This window comes from Lichenostomus cassidix, chromosome 6 (genome assembly GCF_008360975.1).
Source record: "Lichenostomus cassidix isolate B80296 chromosome 6, HeHo_3.0, whole genome shotgun sequence".
Taxonomy (NCBI): domain Eukaryota; kingdom Metazoa; phylum Chordata; class Aves; order Passeriformes; family Meliphagidae; genus Lichenostomus; species Lichenostomus cassidix.
In genome coordinates this window covers 20927801-20953674 of record NC_139487.1, presented here as the reverse complement: position 1 = coordinate 20953674, position 25874 = coordinate 20927801, and the positions used below count along the sequence as shown (strand labels likewise).

Below are 25874 nucleotides of genomic sequence, written 5' to 3'. Positions count from 1 at the left end.
TATGGGTTCAGTACCAAAGTCAAATAATTCTCCGTTAATGTCTAATTTTAAGAAGAAAGTATCAAACATACCCTTCAGAATATTTTTAATTAGTTAACCACTCAGCATGGTAAAAATTAAATAAATTGTCTGAACAGCATAATAAAGTTTAAATGCTGTAAAGGAGGAAGACAGTAAGAAGAGGGAAATATTTTCATGCTTCACTGACCATTCTCTCAAGGATACAAAAGAGGAATACAGTATCCATACAAATGATGAAGTTGTATTTTCTATAATTGCTACACTACAAGTGCCTGCAGGTTTTCATCTTTACTTTGTCTTCTCTCTGAATATGTGGTCAGGGTGCAGGGGAAGAGCCCCATATGTACAGAACTAAGAAGTTATATTTGAAGCATACCAACTTTTTCAAAGCTAAATGCTTCTCACTTGAACCCAAATCAAGGCACAATGCTCAGAAACAAAAGCTTTCAGACAGAACGAAGTCATATACATGCAATGGAGGCAAATATTACACTGTTGAGAAAATAGAAGCTAAGATTAAGAAGCCGTTCTAACTATAGACATTTATAGGGTCTTTCCAACTTATTGAGAAGAAGGAAGAGCTTTATTACCTTTCAAAGATTATACCCCAAAAATCATCAATAGGCAGTTTTGGGGGAGACCAAATAAAGCAACCAGAAATATCCAGTTCAGCATAACTGACAAGGAGCTGTGGTAAGCACATGAATAGTTTAAGACACCAGCTATCATTTCAGCCTCCACACAAGACAACACTAGGCCAGTGATGACATGACAGGATTACATGCCAGTACATTCATTCCCAAATATTCCATCAGCTATCCAAGCCATATTTCACAAGTTTTCTTAGTTGCTACAGTACGATTATGCATTTTCTCTGCACAGGCTTCCCAAACTCTCAAGACTGCTACTAGTAAGAAGTCCACATCCTGGCAACACATTTACAACCAGGTAAGAAAAGCCAGAGCATTTCTGCCAGTAGGAGCACACACACACACAAGTTCTTTCAAAAAGAAAGGGGGGGTAGGGAGACACAGATGGATGACATGCAATAATTTGAGATAAAGATTTTCCCCTACATTACTATCTACATTTTGGTAGTGATAGCATTTGTGATCATCAGATCACATTGTGATCAACACAGACTGGCCAACAGCAACAGGGGTGAAGTGGAGGAGGAAGATGCACCCATTGTTTGAGGGAGGGTGTGCTAGCGACATCCTTCCCTCGCCCACCTCAGTAAAGGTAGGACATGGAGATCCATGTGGCAGCAAGGATTCAAGGGTTACTGATGTGTTAGAAACCATGGAAGCACCTGACAACGGTCACTTGGGAATTAGAGCTGCTACCCCCCAAAAGGGCAGCAGGATTGAATAGCCCAACTCAAGTGCACATACACCAATGCACACAGCATGGTCAACAAACTGGAGTAAACGGAAGCCAGCGTGTAGCAGGAAAAGTAGGACATAGCTGCCATCATGGAGCCATGGTGGGATGACTCACACAACTGGAGTGCTGAAATGGATGGCTATAAACCCTTCAGAATGGAGGTGAGGAAGAAGAGGCAGTGGGGTAGCCTTGTATGTTAGGGACTGTCTTGACTGTCTGAAGCTTAATCAGTGATGAAAGTGTTGAGTGTTGCTGAGCAAGAATCAGAAGGAAGGGCGACAGGGCAGATATCCTTGTGGGAGCCTGTTATAGACCACTCAACCACCATGAAGAGACAGATGAGTTGTTCTATAAGCAGCTGGGGTTAGTCTCATGACCACTAGCCCTTGTTCTTGAGAGGCACTTCAATTTACCAGATGTCTGCTGGAAATGCAGCACAGCAGAGAAGAAGCAGACTAGGAGGTTCCTGGAGTATGTGGAATCTAACTTCCTGATACAGCTGGTGAGTTCAGGAAGCAGAGAAGGTACACAGCTGGACCTGCTGCTTGTGAACAGAGGCCTGGGGGTGATGTGACAACTGGAGGTCATCTTGGGCACAATGATAATGAAATTATAGTTTCTGTTTCTTGAAGAAATAATGGGGCGGGTCAGCAGAACTGCTACCTTCAACTCCCAGAGGGCAGACTTTGGCCTGTTTAGGATGCTGGTTGAGAAAATCCCTTAGGATGCAATTCCACAGGGCAAAGGAATCCACACAGGCTAGATGTGCTTACAGAAGGAAGTTTAGTGGCAGCCATGGCAGTGATGGGGTAACAGGTGGACTCATTCTAAAAGCTGTTTTCTAGCATTAACAATTCTATGATAAGGAACAAAAATCAAGAGACTCACCTTAAGTGGCAATGCCTTAAATAAACAGAGAAAATACTTGCCTAAATCAAAGTTGACATGTTTGTCACAAGAAGTTCTGACTGACAAAAGACAGTGTAAATTGTGCCTGCATGTCTCACTGTTAATTCCAGCAATGCCCACCTTTCGGAAAGATGTGGTCAGACATGCAGGAGATTATTGTATAATATCTAGATACTCTGACAAGACTTTTGGGCTTCTCCTAACTACTACTTTTTCAAGAATCACTTATCCAGGAAAGAAAATATATAGTCAATAGGAGGTAGCAATACTAGGATGAGGAAGTAGTGAATTTCTGAGTAATTGTACCTATTCATCACATCCCTTGGGGGCAAATTATGGACAATAATGGAAGCTTTTCCTGTTGCAGGCACATCTAACTATACTTCACCATTCTTGGTCATCTTTGTCAAAATAGTCCACTTTATTATTTTTGTCAATAGCAGTCATCTATTACTTCAAAATCAGCCATAACCGAGAGACATCCACTCTAAACAAGGCAGCCACCATGAAGTTAGGCAGTGAATTCTTACATTGGAGCAGCAAGTAATTGCATTAGATCAGACTGCACACAAGAGAGCAACATCACTGCCCATTTACATCTAAATAGCCAGCTCCAACTGCTAGTAGTCAAGCCATGAAAACACATCAACATTCCAAGTACCTGCAACTTTTACAAGTTAAACTTGGCATACTAATGCAAAAATGTTGGGGGAGGAAAAAGATTTAAATATTCAACTGAAACCACAACAAATTCTGGAAACAAAACAAACTAAAAACCAAGAATCCCAAACCAAGAAAAACCACCCCAAAACATGTGGCTGAAAGCATTCTTAATTTGCATCAGTCAGAGTCAAGAAAGTACAGTGTATTTGAGACAATGCATATAATATTTAAGATTTATAGAGAGTTTGCTTTTTTCCCAAATTTCTTATTTTTCATTGCTGTTGGCAAAAGTATTAAGGAAAGCAGGAAATTACAAATATTAAATAAACCCACTATTTTTATTTTTACCTTAGAGAAATATCCAACTAAATGGCAGCCTTTCTCATCATTTTTTGTAAGGACATAGAAGAGGAATGGTTCAACATCATAATACAAGGTTTTGTGGTCCAGAAAGAGCTTAGCTAACAAACAAAGATTCTGACAATAAATTTTGCTCACATTTCCATCAACCTAGAAAAGCAAGACAGATGCAGTTATTTCCAAGACACCAACAAGTTAGGACAAAATAACTTATTGAATCAATCATATCCTAGAAGAAAACATGAACAGTATGGTGTTAGAAGAAAAAAACAACCAAACAGAACACATCAAGGTTCAGAAGAGAAATGCCCCAGTTTCTTCTTAAATAAGGACTCTCCAGTTAGTGTTAATTACTTTGTACTTTTAAGTAACCTCTGAGTATCAGGATTTACTAAACAAAGCAACTTCACCTTTTAATTTGTTCAAGATAGACTTACCTCTTTCACTTTATTCCTGGAATAAAAATGAGTACGACTGGCAGATAAAAATGCACTAGTTAAAACTGCATTAAACTGTGGTTTGCTAGAAGGCAGTGGTGTACAACAACTTTAAAAGAAACCCAAACAAAGAAATGTATTATGCTGAATCCTTAAGGTGCAAGGCAAATAAATGAATAGCAAATTACATATCAATCACACCAATGTTTTGAATAAATTAGACAAGACAAAATTTCTATGCCAGGCTAAAACGCTATTGAGCAAGAGAGGTAAATTTTCTGGCTAAATACTACAATTAGTCTAGGTATATTATGAGTGTAAAGAGTCAAGCTGTGATTCAGACAGCTACAGAAAAGCCAGACACAAATGCAGATTTCCTAGATCAATTAGGTACTTCCTGAAAGGAAAGGCTCAGTCAAAGGCAACCACATTTTTGAAATAATCTTCTTAATAGAAAGGCTTGCTTGTACTGATTTTTTGGATAATGACAGTAGCTGTATTTAATTCAGAGAGAGAGAAATTATATGCACTGTGCAGAAAAAGCAGCAGTCTTCTAGTCTAATTTGTTTTGAGTAAGAATCCAAGCAAATCTCAGCAAAACCCAACCTTTTGGATATATTTAGGGATTTTAAGGGAACATCAGCAGCATAGCTGTGTTAAGTGGACTGAAGAAAAAACATTCAATGAATAGCTACTGCTCCTAAAGGCATCAGAGGAAACTTGCATACAGCTCATAAGGGCTTATCGAATACATCAAGCCCTCTTACAACACACTCCATTGTCCAGATGCTTTTTATTACTTTTCACACTTATTAGCAAGTGTGCAAATTAAATCTGGACATTAAGTAAGCAGAAATCACCACTGGGTAAGCTATAAGCCTGAAAATGCAGATTATGTGAGCTGTCTTTTTCAGTAAGAACATTTGTACAGAAATGTAAAAAACTTCTCAAATTTCAGGCAAACACAGCTTGTTCATCAGTTTTAAATGCGAGAAGGGGGAGAAAAAGAGGGACGGCAAGCTCAAAAGGAAGCATCTGTCAAAAGTTGCTTGGCTACAGCATAGTAGCAAAGCTATGTCAAAGTCTGCTCTCAAATCTGTCAAAGTCATGCTCTGGGCAGAGGTACATAAATCACAAAATGCCAAACTTATTTCCATTTCTCTCAAAAACACAAAGCATGAAGAAAACCACAAACCCTTCATTCTGCCTAAAAGAAAATGGTTGCACAGAATTCTTGAAAGGATCTATGAAGAAGAACATCAACTAATGACTAAGTTTCTACTAATCGGTGACAACTGACATTAACCTTTGAAATAAAAAGACCCAAACCAACCACATTTATTTCAAAAGGCTTAACACAAGTGCTTACTGAAGTACCTAAAACAGACAAAGGGCATAAAAGCTGTGGAGAAAGTTGGGAAACTGCTTTTGCAATACTCTGTTTTCCATGTGTTTTTTGCAGCAATCCCCCACCTATCCATTCCCTTTCTCAGTATTTCTTTGTATTTTACTTTACTTTTTCAAGAATTTTTCATTCACATGTTGGCAGTAGTTAATAAAAATGAGTGGGAAAGCACACTTTTCCTATTGTATACTGCACCTGCTAAAAGACAAACCAAGTTATTTTTAACAGTCTAGGGCAATTTCACTTCTTGATAGGAAGAAGAGGTAAGTCTATTTACAACGTAAGTCTTTTGCTGGCAGATCTACAGTATTTATAAAACCTGCTCAAGTCAGGAAGGAAGCCACCTTGACACAAACAACTATTTTTTTAATAGCACAAACAAAACCAAACAAACCAAATACAAAGATCTTGTTCTAACTTAAAAAAGGACTTCAAGACTGTGTCTACATTGTTTGAACAGATAATGGCACTGACCAAGTACAACAGACATTTATACAAATTGAAAATACAAGTTTGAAGAAGAATCTGATATCTGCAATTAAAGAGAAATTATCAATATACGCATCTAAGTAACACTGTTGAGAAACAGTCTCAAAAGAAGTGCTAATAACCCCAGCACTCTTTTCTGTTATTACTACCTGTCAGAATGCTTGAAAACAGGAATGCACCAGTTAAGGCATAGTTTTAATAACTGCAGGTATTCTACTTGAAACACGGGATTCTCTTGTCCAGGATATCCATAAAACCTCAAACTTAAAAGAAATCATCCCCCAAAAGAATAATATAGATGAATAAATCCAAAGTTGAGGTTGTGGGATTTTTTGTATTTCAGGGCAAGTTTCTCCAACACCCAAAAAGAAGGCAAAAGCACTTAGTAGCTACACTTGTGATTTTAGAACACACAAGAACCTGCTTTACTTGCTTTCATACTTTGGGAGCACCCATATTATGATTAGTCTTCTCCCTATACGCAAGACACTCAAACAGCCAGAAATTAATGGGTGCCAAGAGGTTCTTTTGCTGAGAAGGGAAGGGCAAACCAGTCAAAGATGAGAACTGCAGAGGAAGCCCTAAGATTCACGTTAATCAAGTATCTTAAAGAAGTTGGCTAATGCATGAAGCACAAGTACAAATCATGAATGAACATGGCAAGGCAGAACAGAATAGGGAAGAGGGACTCGTTTTTGCAGTATAAGCAGAATCTCAACTTGGTTTTGCAGTGTAAGAAGAACCTCCAGGGAAGTATTTAAGTATGTTAAACTTTTCACTAGTTCTACAGCTGGTGTGTAACATCTACAAACTGGTTACTTTCAAAAAGTTTATATTTTTGATACACCTACCTCAAATACTGAAAGGTCATTTCTTCTGTAGATTTCATTGGCTGGAGGATGAAACCAGCCACATTTCTCTGAGTGCCTTAACAAAATGTTTTTACTTTTCATGTATTTAAGACAGAATTCACACAGGTAAAGCTTTGGTAATCTGTAGGAAAATTAACAAGATATTTTATACCAAATGTTTGTTACATTCTGTAAACAAAATTACCACAAATTAAAAGCCCTCCCCATTCAAATACAAGGTACCATATGTAAACGCTACTAAAGTATAACTAAATAAATAATACAGAGTTAGAGTGAATGATTAAACATTCACACACAAGTGTTCAGAAAAAGAAAATATGACAAACCAGATTCAATCAATCAATCACAGTGAACTTAATTCCATAGGGTTCTGCAGTGGTCAGTGAATTTGTGGTCCAGCCTCTGGTAGATCTCAGTTACATCCCCTTTCCAACACTCCACCTAAGCTTTTGCTGTGGTCTCCATTAAAAGGAAGCACACTGGAGTAACATTTCAAATTTCACCTTTATTGTGAATCTCCTTCCCTTCAATTTTCCTTATTTTTGCTCTGAAGTTACTAGCACATCCTGGGATTATAGTCATAATTTGCACTACTCCAGTATCCTAAGAAAGTTCATGAACATCATAAAAAGTAGTTTAAACTATTTGTTCAATGATGTAATCCCACTGCACTCAGCTGAGAGACACAGTGCCTCCTACGGTGTCATCCCACTCTAGCCTCATACTAATAATTATCCATCATTATGCTTCTATTTGGGATTAATTTACCTGATGGAATAGGTAACTCACTCATTCACAGTATGATATAAGTTGTGGGAATTAAAAGTTAAAATTAAATAAAAAATTAACACTCTAAAAGCAGTGGTTATAATAGGAAATGGAAACACTCTCTATATTTTTTAGCCCTTGATTTTTATATTACTTATACATGACACATCCCTCATTCCCACCACACACACACACAAAAAAAGCATTTTTGAGTAACACTATGCAAGAGCATTTTGGAACAGATCATGTTGCTTGCTGTAACAGTACAGCTTGATAAACATACAGTTCTGAATATCTTGTAGTGTGCCATGGTTTTATTAATCCATAGAGCCAATGGATTAATAAAACATTTATTTCCAGCACACACAAAGCTACACAGAGATCTGCTGAGCACACGTTCTAGTTCATGCTCTCTGCCTGAGTCCAAGGTGCACCCTTGCAAAGAAGGCCAGAAATGAGATGCTGTTGCCACAATCTGCCCACTTTGACTTTATTTATTTAGCACGACATGTCCCTTGGTCCTTAAAAAAAAGGGTTAACAAATGCTGGATCACAAACAAGGTTAATTTGTCTAAAGGGCCAGAAGTAGAACATACCTCATTGCAATGGTCTAAGAAAAAACACAAACCAACAAACCAAAAAATCCCCAGACAAAACCAAACAAATAAATATAAGCAAAAACAACAAAACAAAACCACACCAATACACACTGCAAGTTGACAGTCATACAGAACTAGGAAAATTTAGTCTTTTTATTGTATCTTTGATCTAGAACTAGTTAAAAGGAAAGACAAATCCTTGTTCTCACTTATAATTACAAAAGCATATATACTTTTAAAGGCTTTAAATTATAAGCAGTTACAAAAAAATAAAAAATAAGTTGTAATTTTAACATCAGAAAAAATTCCAACCATGTATGGCAATCTTGACAACTTGCTACCTTGCATATTCCTGTGGGTAAGGTGAAGAGTACCAGGTCTGGATTTCATATTTTCCAAACTCAATCACTGAAGGGTATCGCCCACTTGTTTCACCAGTGTTTTTACACCCGATTTTCTGTCAGGTGCAATAAAAAAAACCCAAATTAGTTATAGAAAAAGTAAAAGGAACTTTAGCTTTATACAACCAATTTCGCCCACTGAAAGCACGAGAAACCTAAAGTATCCAAATCAGTTGCTTAAGCTCTTTAAACCCTGACAGAGGACAGAGTTTGCAAACAGCAAGTACAAACAGCAAAAGCCCAGCCAAATAAGAGGCACAACAGCCTCAAGGTCTCTTCTTCCGCAGCATCTAGCGTGAGGACTTCTCTATACTTCTGGTGCAAACTCAAAGCTGTCCTTTTGTCAAAATAATGAGAGAAAAGGTTATCAGCACAATCCGTCTGGAGTAACTAGAATTTATCTCAGAGATAAATTCAAGAATATACTAACACACTACTTTCAGCTATGATACTACATTCAAGCTGATCAGAAGATGACTGCAAGACTCCAAAGGGCTGGCAAAATATAAGATTAAGAAAGGTGAGGAAAAACAAGCAATTTCAATGTCACAAATTTTAGAAATCTTATCACCTAACATTTTTGGAGACTGCAAATGAAAGGGAAAGAAAGCAAGAGGTAGGAACTATTTCCATGAGCAAAGAGAAGTACAAGCTAACAATGAAACTGAATCTTTAAACTCAGTTTGAGTTTGTTGGCTAAGACACTCTAAATGAAGACTAAAGAAGTCACTGCATTGACCCACACAGCAGGTAATGTCACTTGTACACTAAACCTGAAAAAAAATTAATTTACTTCCATTACTGGAAAATGTACAGCACATAGCCACTTATGACGCCATTTTAAGAAAGCAGCAATTGAAATACTACATTCACCTACATTTTGACCTGGGTTCTCAAAGACACTGGTTGTTCATTTCGTGGACACAGGAAAGTAAAAGTCTAATTTGCTAGGCCAATTCAGCTCAAATATTTCCACTGCTAGAAAAAGTCTACAGTATTTAAACTCAAAGTGTTGTAAGTAATTGAGTTAAATGAACTCACAAACTCGCTAAACCTGGGTTTCTACCAACCAGTATTTTCTGGGACAGATTTAGCTTTTAGAACATTTGCTTTATTTGCAGAGGAAAATCATCAGGCATATTCTTACCAACCAACATCCTCTCAGTCCTGACCAGGATGTCAGCTACTCTTAAGCTCTGTGTTTAATTCTGCAGTCCTGTGTCCAAAATGCCCAAGTATATATTTCAAAATCTATCTTAAGTGTCACTTATCTGACCCATTCCAACATGATGCCTTGTCTCCTATCTAGGAGAATGTAACTGTATATACAGCGTCTCCCAAATAAAATTCACAGCAAGAATGATGCATTAGATAAAAAAGAATAGATCAGAAATGAAGACGAATAGACTGAAAACTGAGTTTTTTTTTACAAAAATAACTATGTTTTCTGCAATATGATTCTTACCTCCAGGGAAAGTTCTCGGGCCTGCTTAAATACTTCCAAATCCTCCTGTGTAACAGTGTCCTTGCTTCCCAACAGAAATACATCCGTATTTTCTTGCTTGATGCTTAGTTTGATTTCAGTATCTGTTATTTAAAACCAGCAAAAAGTTTACTCACAGATGTGAAGGGTACATGTAATCTTGCCATAGTGATACTACTAAATAGGACTGCAACTGTGGCTGTTAAGACTCCCCATTTTAACCAAATTTGGTATTGCTAAGTAACAGAAGTAAAACCTTCCCACCCCCCCCTTCTTGTTTTGTAGTTTGTTGCTGCATGAACTACATTTTGGTACTTGCCTGTCTGTCTATATAAGCCTTTATGGTCCAGTTCTACTAAATCAGTTTTGAACCTCATGAAATGGAGCATATTCTATTGCTAGAACTATGCCATTGATAAATTGCAGTATACTGTAGAAGGTAAAAATAAATACAAGAGAAAAAAAGTTGCCCTTAAAACTTGGAGATTAATACTAAGCTACATCTACATTCAAATATTGTAAATTAAATGGGTTTTTTTCTTAAATAAAAGTAATTATAAAAAAGGTAGCTCACAGCAGTACAGATCAAGTGTTGTGGAGACTGTAGTGCGATGGAACTGTTCATGAAAAAGCAATGGAGCAGAGGGAAATGAATTGAAATGCCCACCGTTATAAGCACTGACAGCACACAATCATGATGACAGCACTACTGCCACAGAAACGGCAGGGGAAGAACAAGGAAGTAGCATGACAAGTGGCTACTCATGCGCTACTACACAGCCATAAGCAACATTATGAAGGCATTTGGGGCTCCTAGTGTCACTACAGATGCAAAAAAAAATAAAGTGGTGTGGTATTAGTCAGAAAAAAAAACCAACCCAAAAATGTTTTGGAGATTTAGTCAGCATTAGATACAAGGTCAAAGTTTTGTTGTTTTTGTATGAAAGTGAAGTAAGAACAAGAGAAATAGCTAAGACCTATGTGATAAGAATTTTGGTTTTGGATGGGACGCAGGTTTGGTTGGCACTTTTGACCTTTGCTTACCATCATCCTGATCAGGTTTAATCCTTCCGTCTGTCAAGCTCCCCTTCCCTGGTGAGGGGGTCCCCATCTGAGGGGTCACTTTATACTTTAATCTGCCTAGAGTCCTGTGCTTTTTAAAGAAAGCTGTTCTCTTGAGGTGAGCAATTGCTTTAAAAGCATGTCCTCTAGACACACCCCATCCAGAGGCACAGACATGAGAAATAAACCTGCTCCTAACCTCTTTCTTTGCATAGAAATGACTATTAGATGTTGATGTGGAAGAGAGTTCTGGCTTACTACACAAATGCCTGTGGGTTGCATAGCTTGGGTGACCCTTTGTTCGAGACTGTTCCTGAGTGGTATAGATATGAGAGAGTCCATCAAAGAGTCCCTTTAGCTGACTGCTACTAGGAAGGCTACTAAAGGAGGGTATGCTTGACTGACTGCAAGATCTTTGGGGAGAGTTAGAAGAAGTCGAAGTGCTGGATTTTTGAGAACTGGGGCTCTGACCAGAGATGGGGATTGGGGTTAGAAGTGAAGAAGGTGGAGGTTTTAGCTTTTGTGTGGTACCTGTAGCCAACACAAGAGAAGTGCATGACTGTTTCTGAGAGACCTTTTTCCTTGGACGATAGTGCTTTGAAAAGTCTATTATTTCACCTCGTGATCTGCGACCATCAGGTGATGGTGTAAAGAACTTAGTAAGGCCATCAATGAGCCCTTTGGTTTTCTTGTTAACTTTAAGTGTAGAGGCAGATATGTAGGTGGAGGTGGTGGTGATTTTGGTGGTGGCACCAGGCCGAGTGGGGTCTGTAACAGGCAATCTGCTGCTTGAATCCTTCACAGATGCAGCATGACCAGATGAAGGTGTGGTACAGACTTTAGTCTTTTGACCCCTACCAGGTGACCCCCTTCCTGTGAATGCATTCACGGATCCTTCATCACTGGTTACAGACCTATGTAAAAATTTGAAAAATAAAAATCAGCATTCAAAATCTTTACTGCCAAATAGTACTACAGTTTATACAAGTTACCTAAGCCATTGTACTTAATCTTTAAAGAAATTCAAAGACATATACACTTTGGAAATACATTTCACACTATGATATAACATCCAGCTATATTTTTTCTGTTTCTCCTTTTTGTTCCCCCTCCCCTCTTATCTTCAAAAGATAGTCCACAGTATATATAAATGGAAGCAGCTGGCATAGCAAATCTCCCAAGTATACAGCCTTCCCACATACTTTTAGGCATAGCCAAAGTATGCTTCTGTGGAAAAAATATCATTACACCGTATTTGCACAACAACTGCTCCATCACCATAGAGTTTATTGTACATACAGAGGAGATGAATGTGTTCAGTGTTAATATATCAAAACAGTTAACTTCAGACTCCATTTACTTAAAAATTAGGGAAAGTCTGTTAGTCCTTTAAAGCAATACAGTCAATGTTCAAGGAACTGCTATTTTTTTCCACCTTCTTGTTGGATTATGTAAAGTATGGCAGTAAAAATTACCACCAAAGATGTAAAAGCCAAATGAGATAGTTTATTAAGAGCATTACAATAAAACCAAAGAAATAGACTCTTTTCTTTAGAAATTCTAAAAATAGTAAAAATCAAAACTAGCAAAAGGAAAGAGCAAAACTATAACCAAGGTGTGTTTGCAGAAAAGCCACAAACTAATCAGGCCTAACACAGAAAGTGTTAGGAAAAAACAGAGTGGTGAATCTTATTTAAATGCTAGGAAGAAAAAGGGTATATTGAAAGCCAACATTTGTGACAGCAGAATTACAGGTTTAAATAGTTGCTAATAACTGAAGAGAGGAACTACACTCAAGAGTAGTATATTCTAGCAGATCAAAAGAGAATTTTTAAAAATATCTGCAGTAAAAGAAATAGTTATCAGGACACATGATCAAATTACAATGGCAAAGAAAGCTACACAGTTGCATCACATGCTTTCTTTCATTCCCTTTTCCATCCTGCTCTTTGAAGTTAGCTTATTCACTTCGCGGTGGAAAGTTTTCTTCCACAGATTTTTCCCTTCTTAATTGAGATACCGAAATAATTAATTGCAACAGGTTACTTCTAATTAGAGATTCAACAGCCTAGGGCTACCATCTGGTTTACTGACCTCTAAGGGCCCACCAGTTTAAGAACTAGCCCCTTTTCTACCCACACATCCTTAAAATTGGTTAGTTCCTAAGAGGCAACAAATCCAAAAACTTCTAAGTCTTTTGAATCCTTTGGTGTCATAAGCTTAAGTCTATCACAAGACCTATACTCAGTACCAGATGCAGTAATCACCAACAGTGCCAGAGGCCAGCATACACCTGGTTTAAGTTAATCTTACACAGAAATTTGCCTGTGAAGGCTTCCTACAGATGGTCAACAGGCAAAAAATTATTCCAGTACCACTGGACAGATTTTCTTTGTACTATACAAGGACTAAGTGGCATTCGCTAACCTTCGCGTATTTCATGTGACCACACACTTTTTGTTTGACACTATTGTCTTCCAAACTCCACAATCACTTTAAAATAGGATTTCATGAGGAAGAATCTCTTCTCTTGTTCTATCTCCTAATTGCTGTTTTTTCAAAACAAGATTACTTTGTTCGTATATATACGTGAGACACTGAAGCAAAATAAATGTGCTGGCAATATTGCAAATATTTATTTTATAAAGAGCTTCCCAAGTACTCCTGTAACATGCTCATGCAGCTCACGTGCTACAAAGAAAACTATGAAAATATTAATAATCATCATCAATACTAAAAGAACTTATGCATCCTTTAGCATGATGTTTACTTTAAAAGTTGCAGCTCGGAATCTCAATAGCAAAACCTAACAGCAAAACCCTCATAACATTTTCAACCTTTCTGCTACATGTACGAGGAAGGAGGAAAACAGAATTACTGTTGGGGGGACATTGCAGCTAAATCCACTATGGGAACCCAAATCAGAGCCATGTCCATAGAGAAGTTAGATGGCAGTACTGCATCTGAACCAACCCTGGTTCTGGTCAGGGCAGGGTTAATTTTTGCAGCAGCCAGAGGGGAGCATGGCCAGGACATGAAAGTTATTCTGTACCACCTAACATCATTGCTGGGGGCAAGGGAAGAGACTCCATTCCAGGGAGAAGGGGCTTTTTCCAGTCAGGAAAGCGGGGAGCGGCTAGGTAACACTAGTTCCAAATAATTACATGTGAATTGTTTTGCCTATCTTGTGCACTTCATTATTGGTATTGTAGCTGTTACTGTTTCCTTTCTTATCTCATTGCTGCTTCCAGTAAACTGTTCTTATATCAGCCTGGGATCTTTACTCTTAGTGCCTTCAATTCTCCTCCCCCACCACTCTCAAGGGAAGGGGGAAGCAAGTGAGCAGCACATGGTTTGGAGTGTCTCAGCAGCAGCACTAAGATGAGGTGTACCACTGCTGAACAACAACAGAGCCCTAACCTCTGGTTGAAGGCTTATGTATTTTCAAAGGGTAAAACCAGAGGTACAACTAAAGCCCGAGGTATAGCTAGAGATATAGGGAGTATTTTTATTATGCACGCACAATGATGTAGAAATTTCAATGACCTTCAAATTCCTAAGCTATTTATTCAGGAGGAGAATGGAAAAGTACCATGTTTCACCCACTCTAATAGCATGGCCTCATGAGCCAACACAGCTACATCTTTTACTTTCAAGTAGTGTCACACTTTATTCTTGTCCTGAACTACTTTCCTAGTACAACCTAATGAATCTTTAGGACAAGAACCAAAAAGGCAAGATGAAAGACGCTGGCAGAGACAAAGGGTAAAGAGTACAGCAAGATGCACAGCATCAAGTACATCAACTTGACCAGTGCCCTGTACTGAAAGTACTTTTCCTTCAATTTTCACATATGGGCTCCATGGGCTTCAAAAACCCTTGTTTTGCAATATGCAAAGTCTTACATCAGCTCCCATGCGATTCTGAATAATACAAGATAGGTTTTTAGACTACAGAGAAGAATGTCACAATGTACAGAATGAGTGGCTGATTGAGTCAGAAAGCTTTTCAGCTGCCGAGTTGACATAGCCAAATAGTTAAATAATATTTAAGTACAGGAAGAAAGCTGTAGGTGGATAGGAACATGTGATGGAGGGCAACATGTTACTGTAGCTAACAGAATCTACTCCTGTTTAATACTCCGTGTAATGTCAACTCAGTATTTGAACGCTACTTAAACAATCCACTAACCAAGACGTACAATGTCCAACTACAGTGTTTCCTGGGAAGACAGATGCCAAAAAATATTACAGCACACTCTTGTCTTAGATAAACACAGTCCTGAGTAGCAAGAGGAATTGTAACCTCTTTTCCTAGTAACCAGTGGCAGCTTAACAGCTGAATTCAAACAATAATCTATTCCAGAGCACGACTGAAACCAGAACTTCTCTATCACTTGCATAGCTTACTTTTTGGAATCGGTTTTGTGAGCTAATATTAACTAATAAAGTAATTTTTATACAGTTTCTGAACGGATCTTTGAGCAGAATGGTCTCCTGAAGTTGTATATAAATAGCTTAATATTATCCACTTGGTTTTCTGTAGATACTTCAGTTATTTGAAGCTACACTTAAAAGACAGCTGTGGCATATGTTATGATACAGAAGTTTATTTGCATCTGCTATAGGGACAATTTTTGATAAAAACTTACGGGATCTGAAAAAAAATTCCTGTAACTTAATTTATCACCTTCTGACATGACACCAAAAGCACCTACTATAATTTAGAAGTTATTAGACATTGGGCTGAAAGACACATTCTAAATCACTCCTCATCTATTTTCCCCAGCTTGAAACAGAATTGAAAATCATGCTTAAACCTGTATCAAACTCCTATCTTACTACATTCTCAGAAACATTTAAAGAAATAAAAACCAAGAGAAACCTACAACATTCGTTGCTTTAATTTATTTTTCGGTCGTCCAATAGGTTTTGCATATCGTCGCCTTATTTGCGCAGCTTTCTCATGAAGCAGCTTTCTCCCTTTCTTCTTTGGTCTACAGACCTGGCAAATCCACATCCCTATAGAAAGGAGAAAGAGTTTAGTTGTACACACTTTATCTAATCTGTACTGCAGGTGTGTACCAAGGTCAGCAAATTATCTCTTGAACATGACATAGTGAAGGGAATGCAGACAAAAAACATGATTCACCTCTACCCACACTCTGAAACATTGAGAAGGAAAGTGCTCACGGAAAGCAGAAAACAAGAGGCAACAAGGATCACGGAAAAGATTATGAGCAAATAGGTTTCTAGAAGAACTTCTGTTCTAGATTGTCCCTCCTTGTACTACCTAGATCTTTGTTCAGATATGAGTAAGACAGGGTTAAAAATTTACAGGTGTGTTAGAAAGCCACCAGGGTAGAGCATGCTAAAGAATACACTACATCACACCTAGGTATATTTGTTTTAATACACAACTTGAATTTAGCATCCTTTTAACATTAGATAGCCATGTCTAAACACTTATGTATTGTAGATAAGGCTGGGGACTTGGAGGGGAGGAACTGAGAAAAGTCTATAGTGTAACTTTAAGATTAAATAGGGAAAGCCATAAAGATGTAAGAGCAAAAGTGAGGGGTGCCAGATATCAGTAATCTAGAGATTAGAGAACCTGAAGACACATGAATTTTGTTTTGTTTGCCCGGTTTTCCAATTACTCTTACAATAAAAGGCATGAAGAAGAGTCTCTTCGACAAGTTCCAACAACTTCTTTGTCACTGTATATACTCCAAGCATTTTTAACAGCCTTTCTAACATTTCACCTTCAATAAATGGGCCAACAACTCATTACGCAGTGAAATCATCCGGTCAACTATATGCAGACGTCTATTATTTTCCTGAGAAAAGAAACCCTCACATAATGACAAATAAAACCGGCTTTTATATGAATGAAATCATACTGTTTGTCACTGAAAAAAAAAGGCAAATTAGCACGCTCAAGAGGTTTTTGGTCACTTGATACAATACTGCGAATGAAAGCATTTTCATGGAAAGGATTTTTAAGATCACCTTTTGGCATTCGGGATAGTGGTGGGTCACAGCACTCCATGTGGAACCCTCTATCACAGGAGTCGCAAAAAAGCATGTTATCCTAAGGGAGGGGCAGGGATGAGGGGGTGGAGAAAAGGAAGAAGAAAAAAAACTTAATACAGCATTACTTGAAGTCATACATCAATTATTTGCATTTGTGCATGTGCTAATTATAAAGATACTAACAAAGAAAAGTCAGGTAACACCCAACAAGTCTAACTTACTGCATTTTTGCCTTGGATCCTACATGCACTGCATGTCTTGCATTCAATACACTGCCACCTCAAGGCCTTCACATTTGTTGTTAACTCAGGACAGAATTTCAAACATGATGGATGTCCTAAAAAACACCAAAATATTATTGAGAGCTTCAGATTTAAGATTGGTTAGATTGATTTTTAAATTCAGCAGGATGTAGCCAGCACCACCAGAGCCCTGCAAGCACCAGCTGCTTTCAGAACTTTGCAACACATCATGTAACTCATCTACTCCATACAAATATACAGAATAACTGTCATGAGACCCATTCATGATGACAGGTAGAAAATTGAGTTCTGCTGTAACTGACACCTGTGAATGGTCTACATAAGCACCTAAAACTGAATTTTTATTTTCACTGCATTATTTCCATAGCATATTAAACGGTTATTGGCTCCGAAAAAAGTATATTTATAAACACGACCACACTCCCCTTTCTTTGCAGTGCAAAAATAAACAGAGAAAATCTTTAGCTAAAACCACATTAGTTATTTTTCTAACTATAATAAGTATCTACCTGAGAAACTGAATAGCCAAACTACATGCATTTTTCATTCCAACTAATTACTTAATTATACACAAAGAACAATTTCAGAGTAACACAAAGAGAAAAAATGAATCTGGCAATTGGCATAAGAAAAATATATTGCAATTGAAGGTTTAAAATTGAGGGGATGAGTGCAGAGCAGGGCCTGGGAGTAGTTGAACTACCACCTCCCACAAAACATAAAAATTCCTCAGCAGGACCATCCTCTTTTCACAGTAGGCCTATGCGACTTTTCCAATTCCCAGAAGAGACCAGACAAACTGAACACATACAACATCTTAGGCAACATTGGCAGTGATTTTTTTCATGTCTTCAGCAACCTCAGAGTGTACCCTTAACGCAGAAAAGATAAAAGCACTGCGAAATGGGAAGGGATAAGCCGTCCCAGGGAAACAGTTTTTGACAGTATTATATTCAGAGCTTATCAAGACCATCAACACAGAAGTTGTCAGTGAGATAAGAATCCCTGATGCCATGCTGCACTTGGAGATGGCTGCAGTGATGTGGTAAGGATGAAAGGTGCTTTCTTCTCACTGTCAGAGTTGGATGGGTGCTTTCTTCTAGGTAACGGTGTAGTCAAAGTGATTCAGACTTTCTCCATTGACTGTTTCTTAGTCCAAAACTGAGCTAAAACACCACAAACAAAACAACAGTCCATGCACATTTGCTACTTTTTTCTTCTAAGAGACTGAGGCATGGATGGCAAGGACAACGGATGGAATGCAAAAACCACTTAAGTGAAAATTTCAGATTTTATTTCCTTTTATTCTATGTGTTCAAGGCTTAAACCACTTTACCATTAAACTTCAAAAGACAACATGAATTGTGCATATTCTCAAAATAAAATGCAAGGATATAATCTATTAGTAAGGAGCAATCAACAAATTCAAATAGCAGTTTCAGAAGGATATTGAAAAAGCATAACCATTTGATTCTTAGCATACAGTTTAAGATATGCCAAACTTTTTTTGTGGTTAAAACCGAGTACACACTTTCTTGAAAGTGACATATATACTATAACTGCAGAGATGAGTTCAATGAGATACTGTTCCTTTTAATGAAACTCCCTACAGAGACTGATATCAGTAATCAATATCATATAGAGACTTATTTTATCAACTATGATTTAACAACTATATTTACACATTAAAGGGTAGTCTTAAACCAACCATGTCCATGTAAGCACATTTAATTCCAGTTACCTACCCTGCACAGAAGTGATTTACTTCAAGGAGCAGGTAAGTTGCGGTTAAAATTGTTGATTTCAATTATGTTTTAAGTAAGTAACTGAGAAGTATAAATATAAGGAACAGCCTCCTCTACCCATCTTTGATCAGTAATTCTCTTGCCTCCTCAGGATAACATCTGATTTGAAAAGATAGTACCCACAGGTATTTTACTTTTAGCTATTTTCCCCCTTCTAAAAATATTTATTATAATTGTCCAGTCACGTTTTTCCCTTCTCCTTCTACAACTTCAAACCCTTATAAAAGTCTGTCAGCAGCAGCTCTTTAATTGCTTCTGCACATCTTGTTTCGAAAAACAGGAGTTCAATTCCAGTTCTCAAGTGTATTGATTTTTCAAAATCATGAGATAGGAAAAAAGCAGGAGAGAAGAAAAAACCCAACACAAAACCCAACCAAAACCAAGAGGAACTATGTCTGCTTTTGTAATGGGATTTGTTTTCTCACATCTGACATCCCTCATCTTAATTCTTGAGAAAATCCTCTGTGCCAACTGCCAAAGCAGTGCGTTTCATTTCTACTACCCAAATACTTTATCCTCCCAAATACCACAAAAATGTGCAGTTATCCAACTAGTTTCTGCTTTCAGAATGTAGAAGCACTACCGGAAAAGACAAAAACAACTTGACACAAAAACAAAAAGGGAAAACAGACATGCCAGTAGTGGGCACTGCAATTTAATCTCTGATCAACTGAACAATTTGCTTGCTGTGCACAACATGCAATTTCTTTTCTATTTGTTAGACAGCCAGACCAGCTTTGAGATACACTGCAATGTGCAAAATTACAAATCCAATTACAATAAAACTCCACTTGAGTGAAGTTTTGTTATTTATAAATTGCACTGAAATTGGTTTTTATTTTAGTCAGGCATCAGTAGCTAAAGTTTAACCATCCAGCAAACTGATTGGCAGTCTCAACATTTCATTCTTATATCTAATACATCTGAGGAACTAATTAAAGATAATTTAGTCTTAATGAGGCAGAGAGAATGTATCGGTGTTAATTCAAATAGAAGCTGATCCATGAAAGTCAAGACTTCCAGTTCTAAAGTGTCTTAAGACCCACCAGGGGATTATTACACAACAGAAGAGTAGCTAATACCTAAGCTCACCTGATTAACGTAAACTTTGTGCACTAGAGTCTAACCAAGCATAAACCCTATTAATTTTCCAAATATCAGAAAACAGATTTGAAAATAGAGGAAACCCATAAACCACTAAAGGAAAACAATTTAAAATCTATGGGGTTTGCTGTTGCATACTGGGTTAAAAAAAGTAATTTTCTTATTTCAGAGTGTAACAATTGGCTAAAATATACTAAAAAATACACTGGCTAAAATGCAAAGTAACTATCAGGGTGACAGATTGAGAAGCAAACAACCAAAACCATATCCTGATTAACTGAAAACATGCTTTTATCCATACTGTTTTGTTTTTATTCAAATACTGATGTAGTCTGTCCTGGATACTGCCATAGCTACCTTCAGCACACCTACTCATGAACTCCAGATTCACAGAATCACAGAATATCCTGAGCTGGAAGGGACTCACAAGGATCATCGAGTCCACCTCCTGGCCCTGCACAGGACAGCCCCAAGAATCACACCATGTGCCTGACAGCATTGTTCAAACACTTGAACTCTGTCAGTGCTGTGACCACTGCCCTGGGGAGCCTGTTCCAGTGCCCAACCACCCTCTGGTGAAGAACCTTTTTCTAAAGCTCCCCTGACACAAGTTCAGGCCATTCCATTCCCATCACTGGTCACCACAAAGAAGAAAAGCACCTGCATTAAGAACTGCCACAGAGTCTGCAAGAGTTGCTGTAACACATAGGAGCAAGGTACATGCAATCAGCAGTGTCATTATCTTGTGCCTGACAAGTAACAGGCTGGCCAACTGATGTGGTGTGTTACCTGAAATATTATTCAAATTCCCTCTTGAGTAACAGAATAATTTTATAAAAGAATGAACTGGATACACAAGAAATGCAGTAGCAAAGACTGCTACACAGTCTTTATTACTATGCTTGTTCCTCAGCTTCTGAAATGTTGCAAATCCGTGCAAGCAAAATTCTTGATCATTTGATGTCACAATGCAAAACTGAATTTCCAGAGCCAATATATATTCCAAACAATAACTGGATTCTTGTATTGTACCAGTGTGGTTTCCCCCTCTTAATTTACTCAGCAGATCTACACTTTGACATGGAGATGAATTCATACCTCTCACTTGCAATTATCCTAATTACACAGATGACAAAATTCTAGTTTTAAAAAACACAAACCAACAAACAAAAATGAGGAAAACAACAACAAACTCATCTACCCTCCTGGTTTCAGTTCTTGATCTAGTTCATTTAAAGAGAGCATAAGGTTCACAAGTTTAAAATATTTTTAAAAAGACATATTAAAACAAACATTTCTAGTATTTGCAAATTCAGCCAACTTACCACTGCTGCCACAGTCTGCACAGGACAAGAGCTCTTCTGGCTTTTTTTCACGATTTGATTCTTTTGTTCCCAAGCAAAAGCTACATATCGGGATGGGATCAGCTCGTGGCTAGATTTAAAAATAAACAGACAGTTAGCTAACACAAAAAAACCAAACCAAAACCCACCAGCCTCCATGGCTTTTACCTGATAATTTGTTGTACCACATAATAATTGCCAAGGCAAATGTCCACTTTGCTAACTTTGTAGCAAAGTTTTTATCCTAATGTATTTAATAAACTTTAAGTTGACCCACAACAATCCACCCTGTGTATTAATCCATGTAAACATCTCCAAAACAAGACTAGCATAACAAAAACAAGGAAAAATTAGAACTTGGGATGCTATTCTTGCACACCCAATTGCAACTCCTGAACACAATCACTTGTTCTTCAAATGTAATAGTGCTCAAAGATAAAGGTGTAAACTAGTCTTTATTACAGATGAATATAGTTCCTTTCCAGAAGAAAGAAAACTTCTAAAAACTCTCTAATTCAAGATACATTTTATTACTTGGAAATTCGATACAACTCGCAACTCTCTCTGACACTACCATTTTATGGTAAAAGCACTGGATGTAACAGATTCCAGTCTGATGAGTCCCATCACTTTTGATATACAATTGTAATTAAAAAACATGCAAATCTTTCAATGTCTGGAAGCAATACACAGAACTTTTCAGAGAATTACTTCACAATTGATACAAATTTACCTCCCATCTTTCTTATCAATTATATGACAAACTATCAGAGATTAAATATCTATAGTTTACTAGTTAATTATAGTTAACTATCTATTGTTCCTGCATTGCATTTTAGAGCTTTAATGAAAACACTGACCTGCAACATAGAAAATATTAATGTACTAATGACTAAACGGAAGTATGTAATTAATATATAAATAAATAATAAACAAAATTATATGCAACTGGGATACTCAAATGGAGCACCTTCTCAGACTGGCTTCTAGCAGAGAGTATCACAATAAACCCATTTAAAATGGTTTCTGTCGCAAATTCATAGTTTCCAGATTCAGGTAGGCAATGCTGTTAGTTTAACATATCAACATAATTATTTGCTTTACCTTCATTTTACATTTCCTCTTTATGCTACAATACTTTGAAAGCTGTCAGGCTATCTTCACTTGACCTATAAATCTGTATTCTATTACAGATCTGGGAAGTGGGGAATGCTTGTTTTTGAGGGATTCTTGTGAAGGAATCAGTTCCATGGCCATGTGCCCTTTTATCTCAACACAATATAACATAGAAATACTGAAACTACTTTTAAGTTATTAAGCTTTATGATCATTTAATCATCATATTCTTCACCATGAAGAATACTGACACCAGGAAGGTAAATTTGTCCTAGCCATATAAGAGGAGCACACATATAAACATACTTCCATATAAACACACCCCCAGGCGCTGTACTTTTTCTGAAAACTTAGTCCTCAGAAGGTCTGCTCACTGTTCAACTCTTCACAATCCAATTACTGAAATATTGACATACTTGTATACCCCAAAGAACATACATAAAAGATAAACAGAGACAAAGACTTTTTGTAAGTAAGGAGATATGTGTTCTCTTCCATAAACAACAAAAGGAAACTGTTATTACCTTCTTATAACTAATAGGAACAAACACCATCTGCAGTCTTTTGTCTTACTAAGGTCTCCATTATGGCTTATATGGTTAGCTAAAATATGAAATTGCTACTTGGACAAAAACAATTGTTTAAGTTATAAAACAGCTTTCTAAAATGGTCGTGCTTCAAAAACAGGCATTATTGGTGTTCTTCATTAGTTTTAGCAGGATGTCATTAAAGGAGATCAGTAATTCTATAGGTGGGAAGGCTTATAGCAATTACTAGCAGGATTTTTCACTTGTTAAAAACAATGTATAACTAAAATAAATATTTAAATAAAATGAAATTACTTAGTTACTATTTTTGCCAGTCAAGAATAGTAATTCAAGAGATCTTTCCCATCATTTTGCTTTTATCAAATATGTTACTGGAGCAAAATGATATTAGCAAAAAAACCCAAAATACATGAACTATGCCAATAATCAGCAGCAGAAAAAAGGTCCAGAGCTATTCAAACAGAATTTGCAGTATTGTGTGGACATTTCTTAACTGCTACTTAAAGTTTAATACAGATAATTTTAAAAGGCAGATTATTCTTCTAGTGGAATCTGGTAAAAATCTCCTCTTGGCAACCATACCATTCTCTTTCCCTTCGATATAACAGTGCTTTAGCCATTTCAAAAAGCTTGCTCTGATAAATAATTTACAAAGCTTCACATATCATTCAAATCCAGGCCCACAATCTCATCTATCTTTCCAAGATATTTTTTTGCTCTAGGAAAAGACATGGCCATTAGCCAACATTCATTTACTTCCCTATTTCAAACACACCCCCCCCCTTTTTTTTTACTGAAGGTAAAATAAAGGACAAAGGTTGTTGGCAGTTCAGGGCTACAAAGACTGATGCTCCCATACCAAAACTAATCACAAAGAGCTCGCAAATCCTATCACTTCATATACAAGTTTCCAAGAAACTTACAAGCTCCAGTATACACTTTGAAGCCATTTACATTAATAACTGTATTACAAGGTCTGATCTCTCAACTACTGAAAGTTAAGAACATACACACATTCTCGGCAGTGTAAACAGTAAACAAGACCTTGTTTCATTTTGCTTTAGCTTGCACAGTCAAAGCAAACCTCAATTCATACTGGTAATAATACTTCTGGCTAACAGCTGTCTCAATCAGCATAAACTAAGGGGGTTGGGGGTTAATTTTTGGGAGGCTGGTGGATTTTTTTAGGGGGTGTTTTTTTTTTTTTATAGTAACAGAATTCAGTCCAAACACCAATGCACCTCCTACCTTAATCAAAAAGAACTCTAAGAGAAATTAATCTCTTTCTTATCAGTAGTTTATCTTCAAAATATAGCTATCACATATCATCTTTTGAAAAACAATGATTAGACTTCAAGAAGGTTAATTCCATTTCATCTCTTACAGGAAGTAGTACAGTCAGTTACTCAACACTGCAGTATTTCATACCAAATGAACCAGCAATATTTTTATTCAACCTCAGTTTAAAAGGAAAGTGACTTTTTCATCTACTATATAAAAATCCCATTAATATTTGCATTAAAAACCTTTAGGAGTATGATGTCTGCTCTGTCACTCAAGACAGGTCTGAATAATAACATACTATTGCTTTAACAGAACTAATTAAGCTGAGAAGAATTTTTCATCCCTTTAAATTTATGAACAAAGTAAATGACAACTTCCAAAACAGTTTAGTTTGCTAGGTTACTAGAAACTGAACATTAAAATTTAAAAGACTGCCTTGTTCTAATAACTATATTCCCAATTACAGTAAGATCAAATTTACAGGAAATTCATCCCTTATACCAACACGCAGTTGCATTCAGAAATTGAAGCTTCACAAAGAGCAGTCAGGCAACTGGATTTTAAAATATATATATATACAGAGACCAAGAGCAATAACAGACTATCAACTCAGTACCTGTAAATAGGTTGGATTTTTATTTTACTTTTCAAGTAGAAATTGAACAGTACTTATTTAAGCATCACACATCCAACTTCCATAGTCAATCAACCCCTTAAAACATCATACATACAACCACTGCAGTGCATCAATCCTCTAAATAGCGTTAAGACCATGTACTGTATGACAATATGGTGCCACCAAAACACACCAAAATGTAATTTCACAACATTTATCATTTCAAAAGTATTCTAAACAATAATTGACTGTGATTATTCTAACACTTGAAAGTTTTCACTAAAAATTACATGAATGTATGTTAAATAAATATTGTTTATAGCTTCATTATTTCAGTCACTAAAGAAAAAAAGACTAAAACCCATGTTTAATAAAAGTGTCTGCTACAGACAAAGACTAAAAATAAAAAAATACTGGTTTAGTGCCTTCAATAAGTGTTTTGTAATTGATCCAATTAAAATAAACAAAAAACAAACAAACAAACCCCAAAGCAAACCATCAGAAAATCCCACAGAGTTTTGATTATTTGGCATAAAGACGATTACACATTGTGAAACATCACGGACCCACTATCCTTACTGCTCTCACAGTCTTTACATATTCTGCATTCAAATGGTCCACAAAAATATAGAATCATAGAATGGTTTGGGTTAAAAAGGACAAAAATCTAATTCCAACTTCCTTGCCATGGGCAAGGACATCTTTCATATAATCACCAATTTAGAAATAAGAACATAGTGTTAGCATTAGTTAAACTAGTGCAGTTTCCATGTTTAAGCAAAGACTTAGAAGTAATCTATGCAACCAGTAAATTATTTTGTTTATTTTAATGACTCATAATTATCTTTTCTGAGAATCTAACAGGCTTTGCCACTGCATAAAATCAATCCTTGGTAAAAATTCAG

General features: G+C 36.8%; 1 protein-coding gene across 8 annotated transcripts in view; it reads right to left on the bottom strand.

The window, feature by feature from the left end:
• KAT6B (lysine acetyltransferase 6B) overlaps positions 1-25874 on the bottom strand; it is a 106094-nt gene that overhangs the window by 31863 nt on the left and 48357 nt on the right. For 6 of the 8 annotated variants that reach the window (XM_085065586.1, XM_085065587.1, XM_085065584.1 and 3 more), the window contains 9 exons: positions 21388-21496; positions 17112-17227; positions 16867-16948; positions 15744-15876; positions 10838-11769; positions 9776-9897; positions 8251-8366; positions 6522-6663; positions 3328-3489 (listed from right to left, as the gene is read on the bottom strand). In XM_085065586.1, coding sequence (XP_084921712.1) covers positions 3328-3489; positions 6522-6663; positions 8251-8366; positions 9776-9897; positions 10838-11769; positions 15744-15876; positions 16867-16948; positions 17112-17227; positions 21388-21496 — 1914 coding nt within the window. The remainder of the gene's footprint in view (positions 1-3327; positions 3490-6521; positions 6664-8250; positions 8367-9775; positions 9898-10837; positions 11770-15743; positions 15877-16866; positions 16949-17111; positions 17228-21387; positions 21497-25874) is intronic. The other 2 variants (XM_085065589.1, XM_085065590.1) reach the window with 2 other exon arrangements.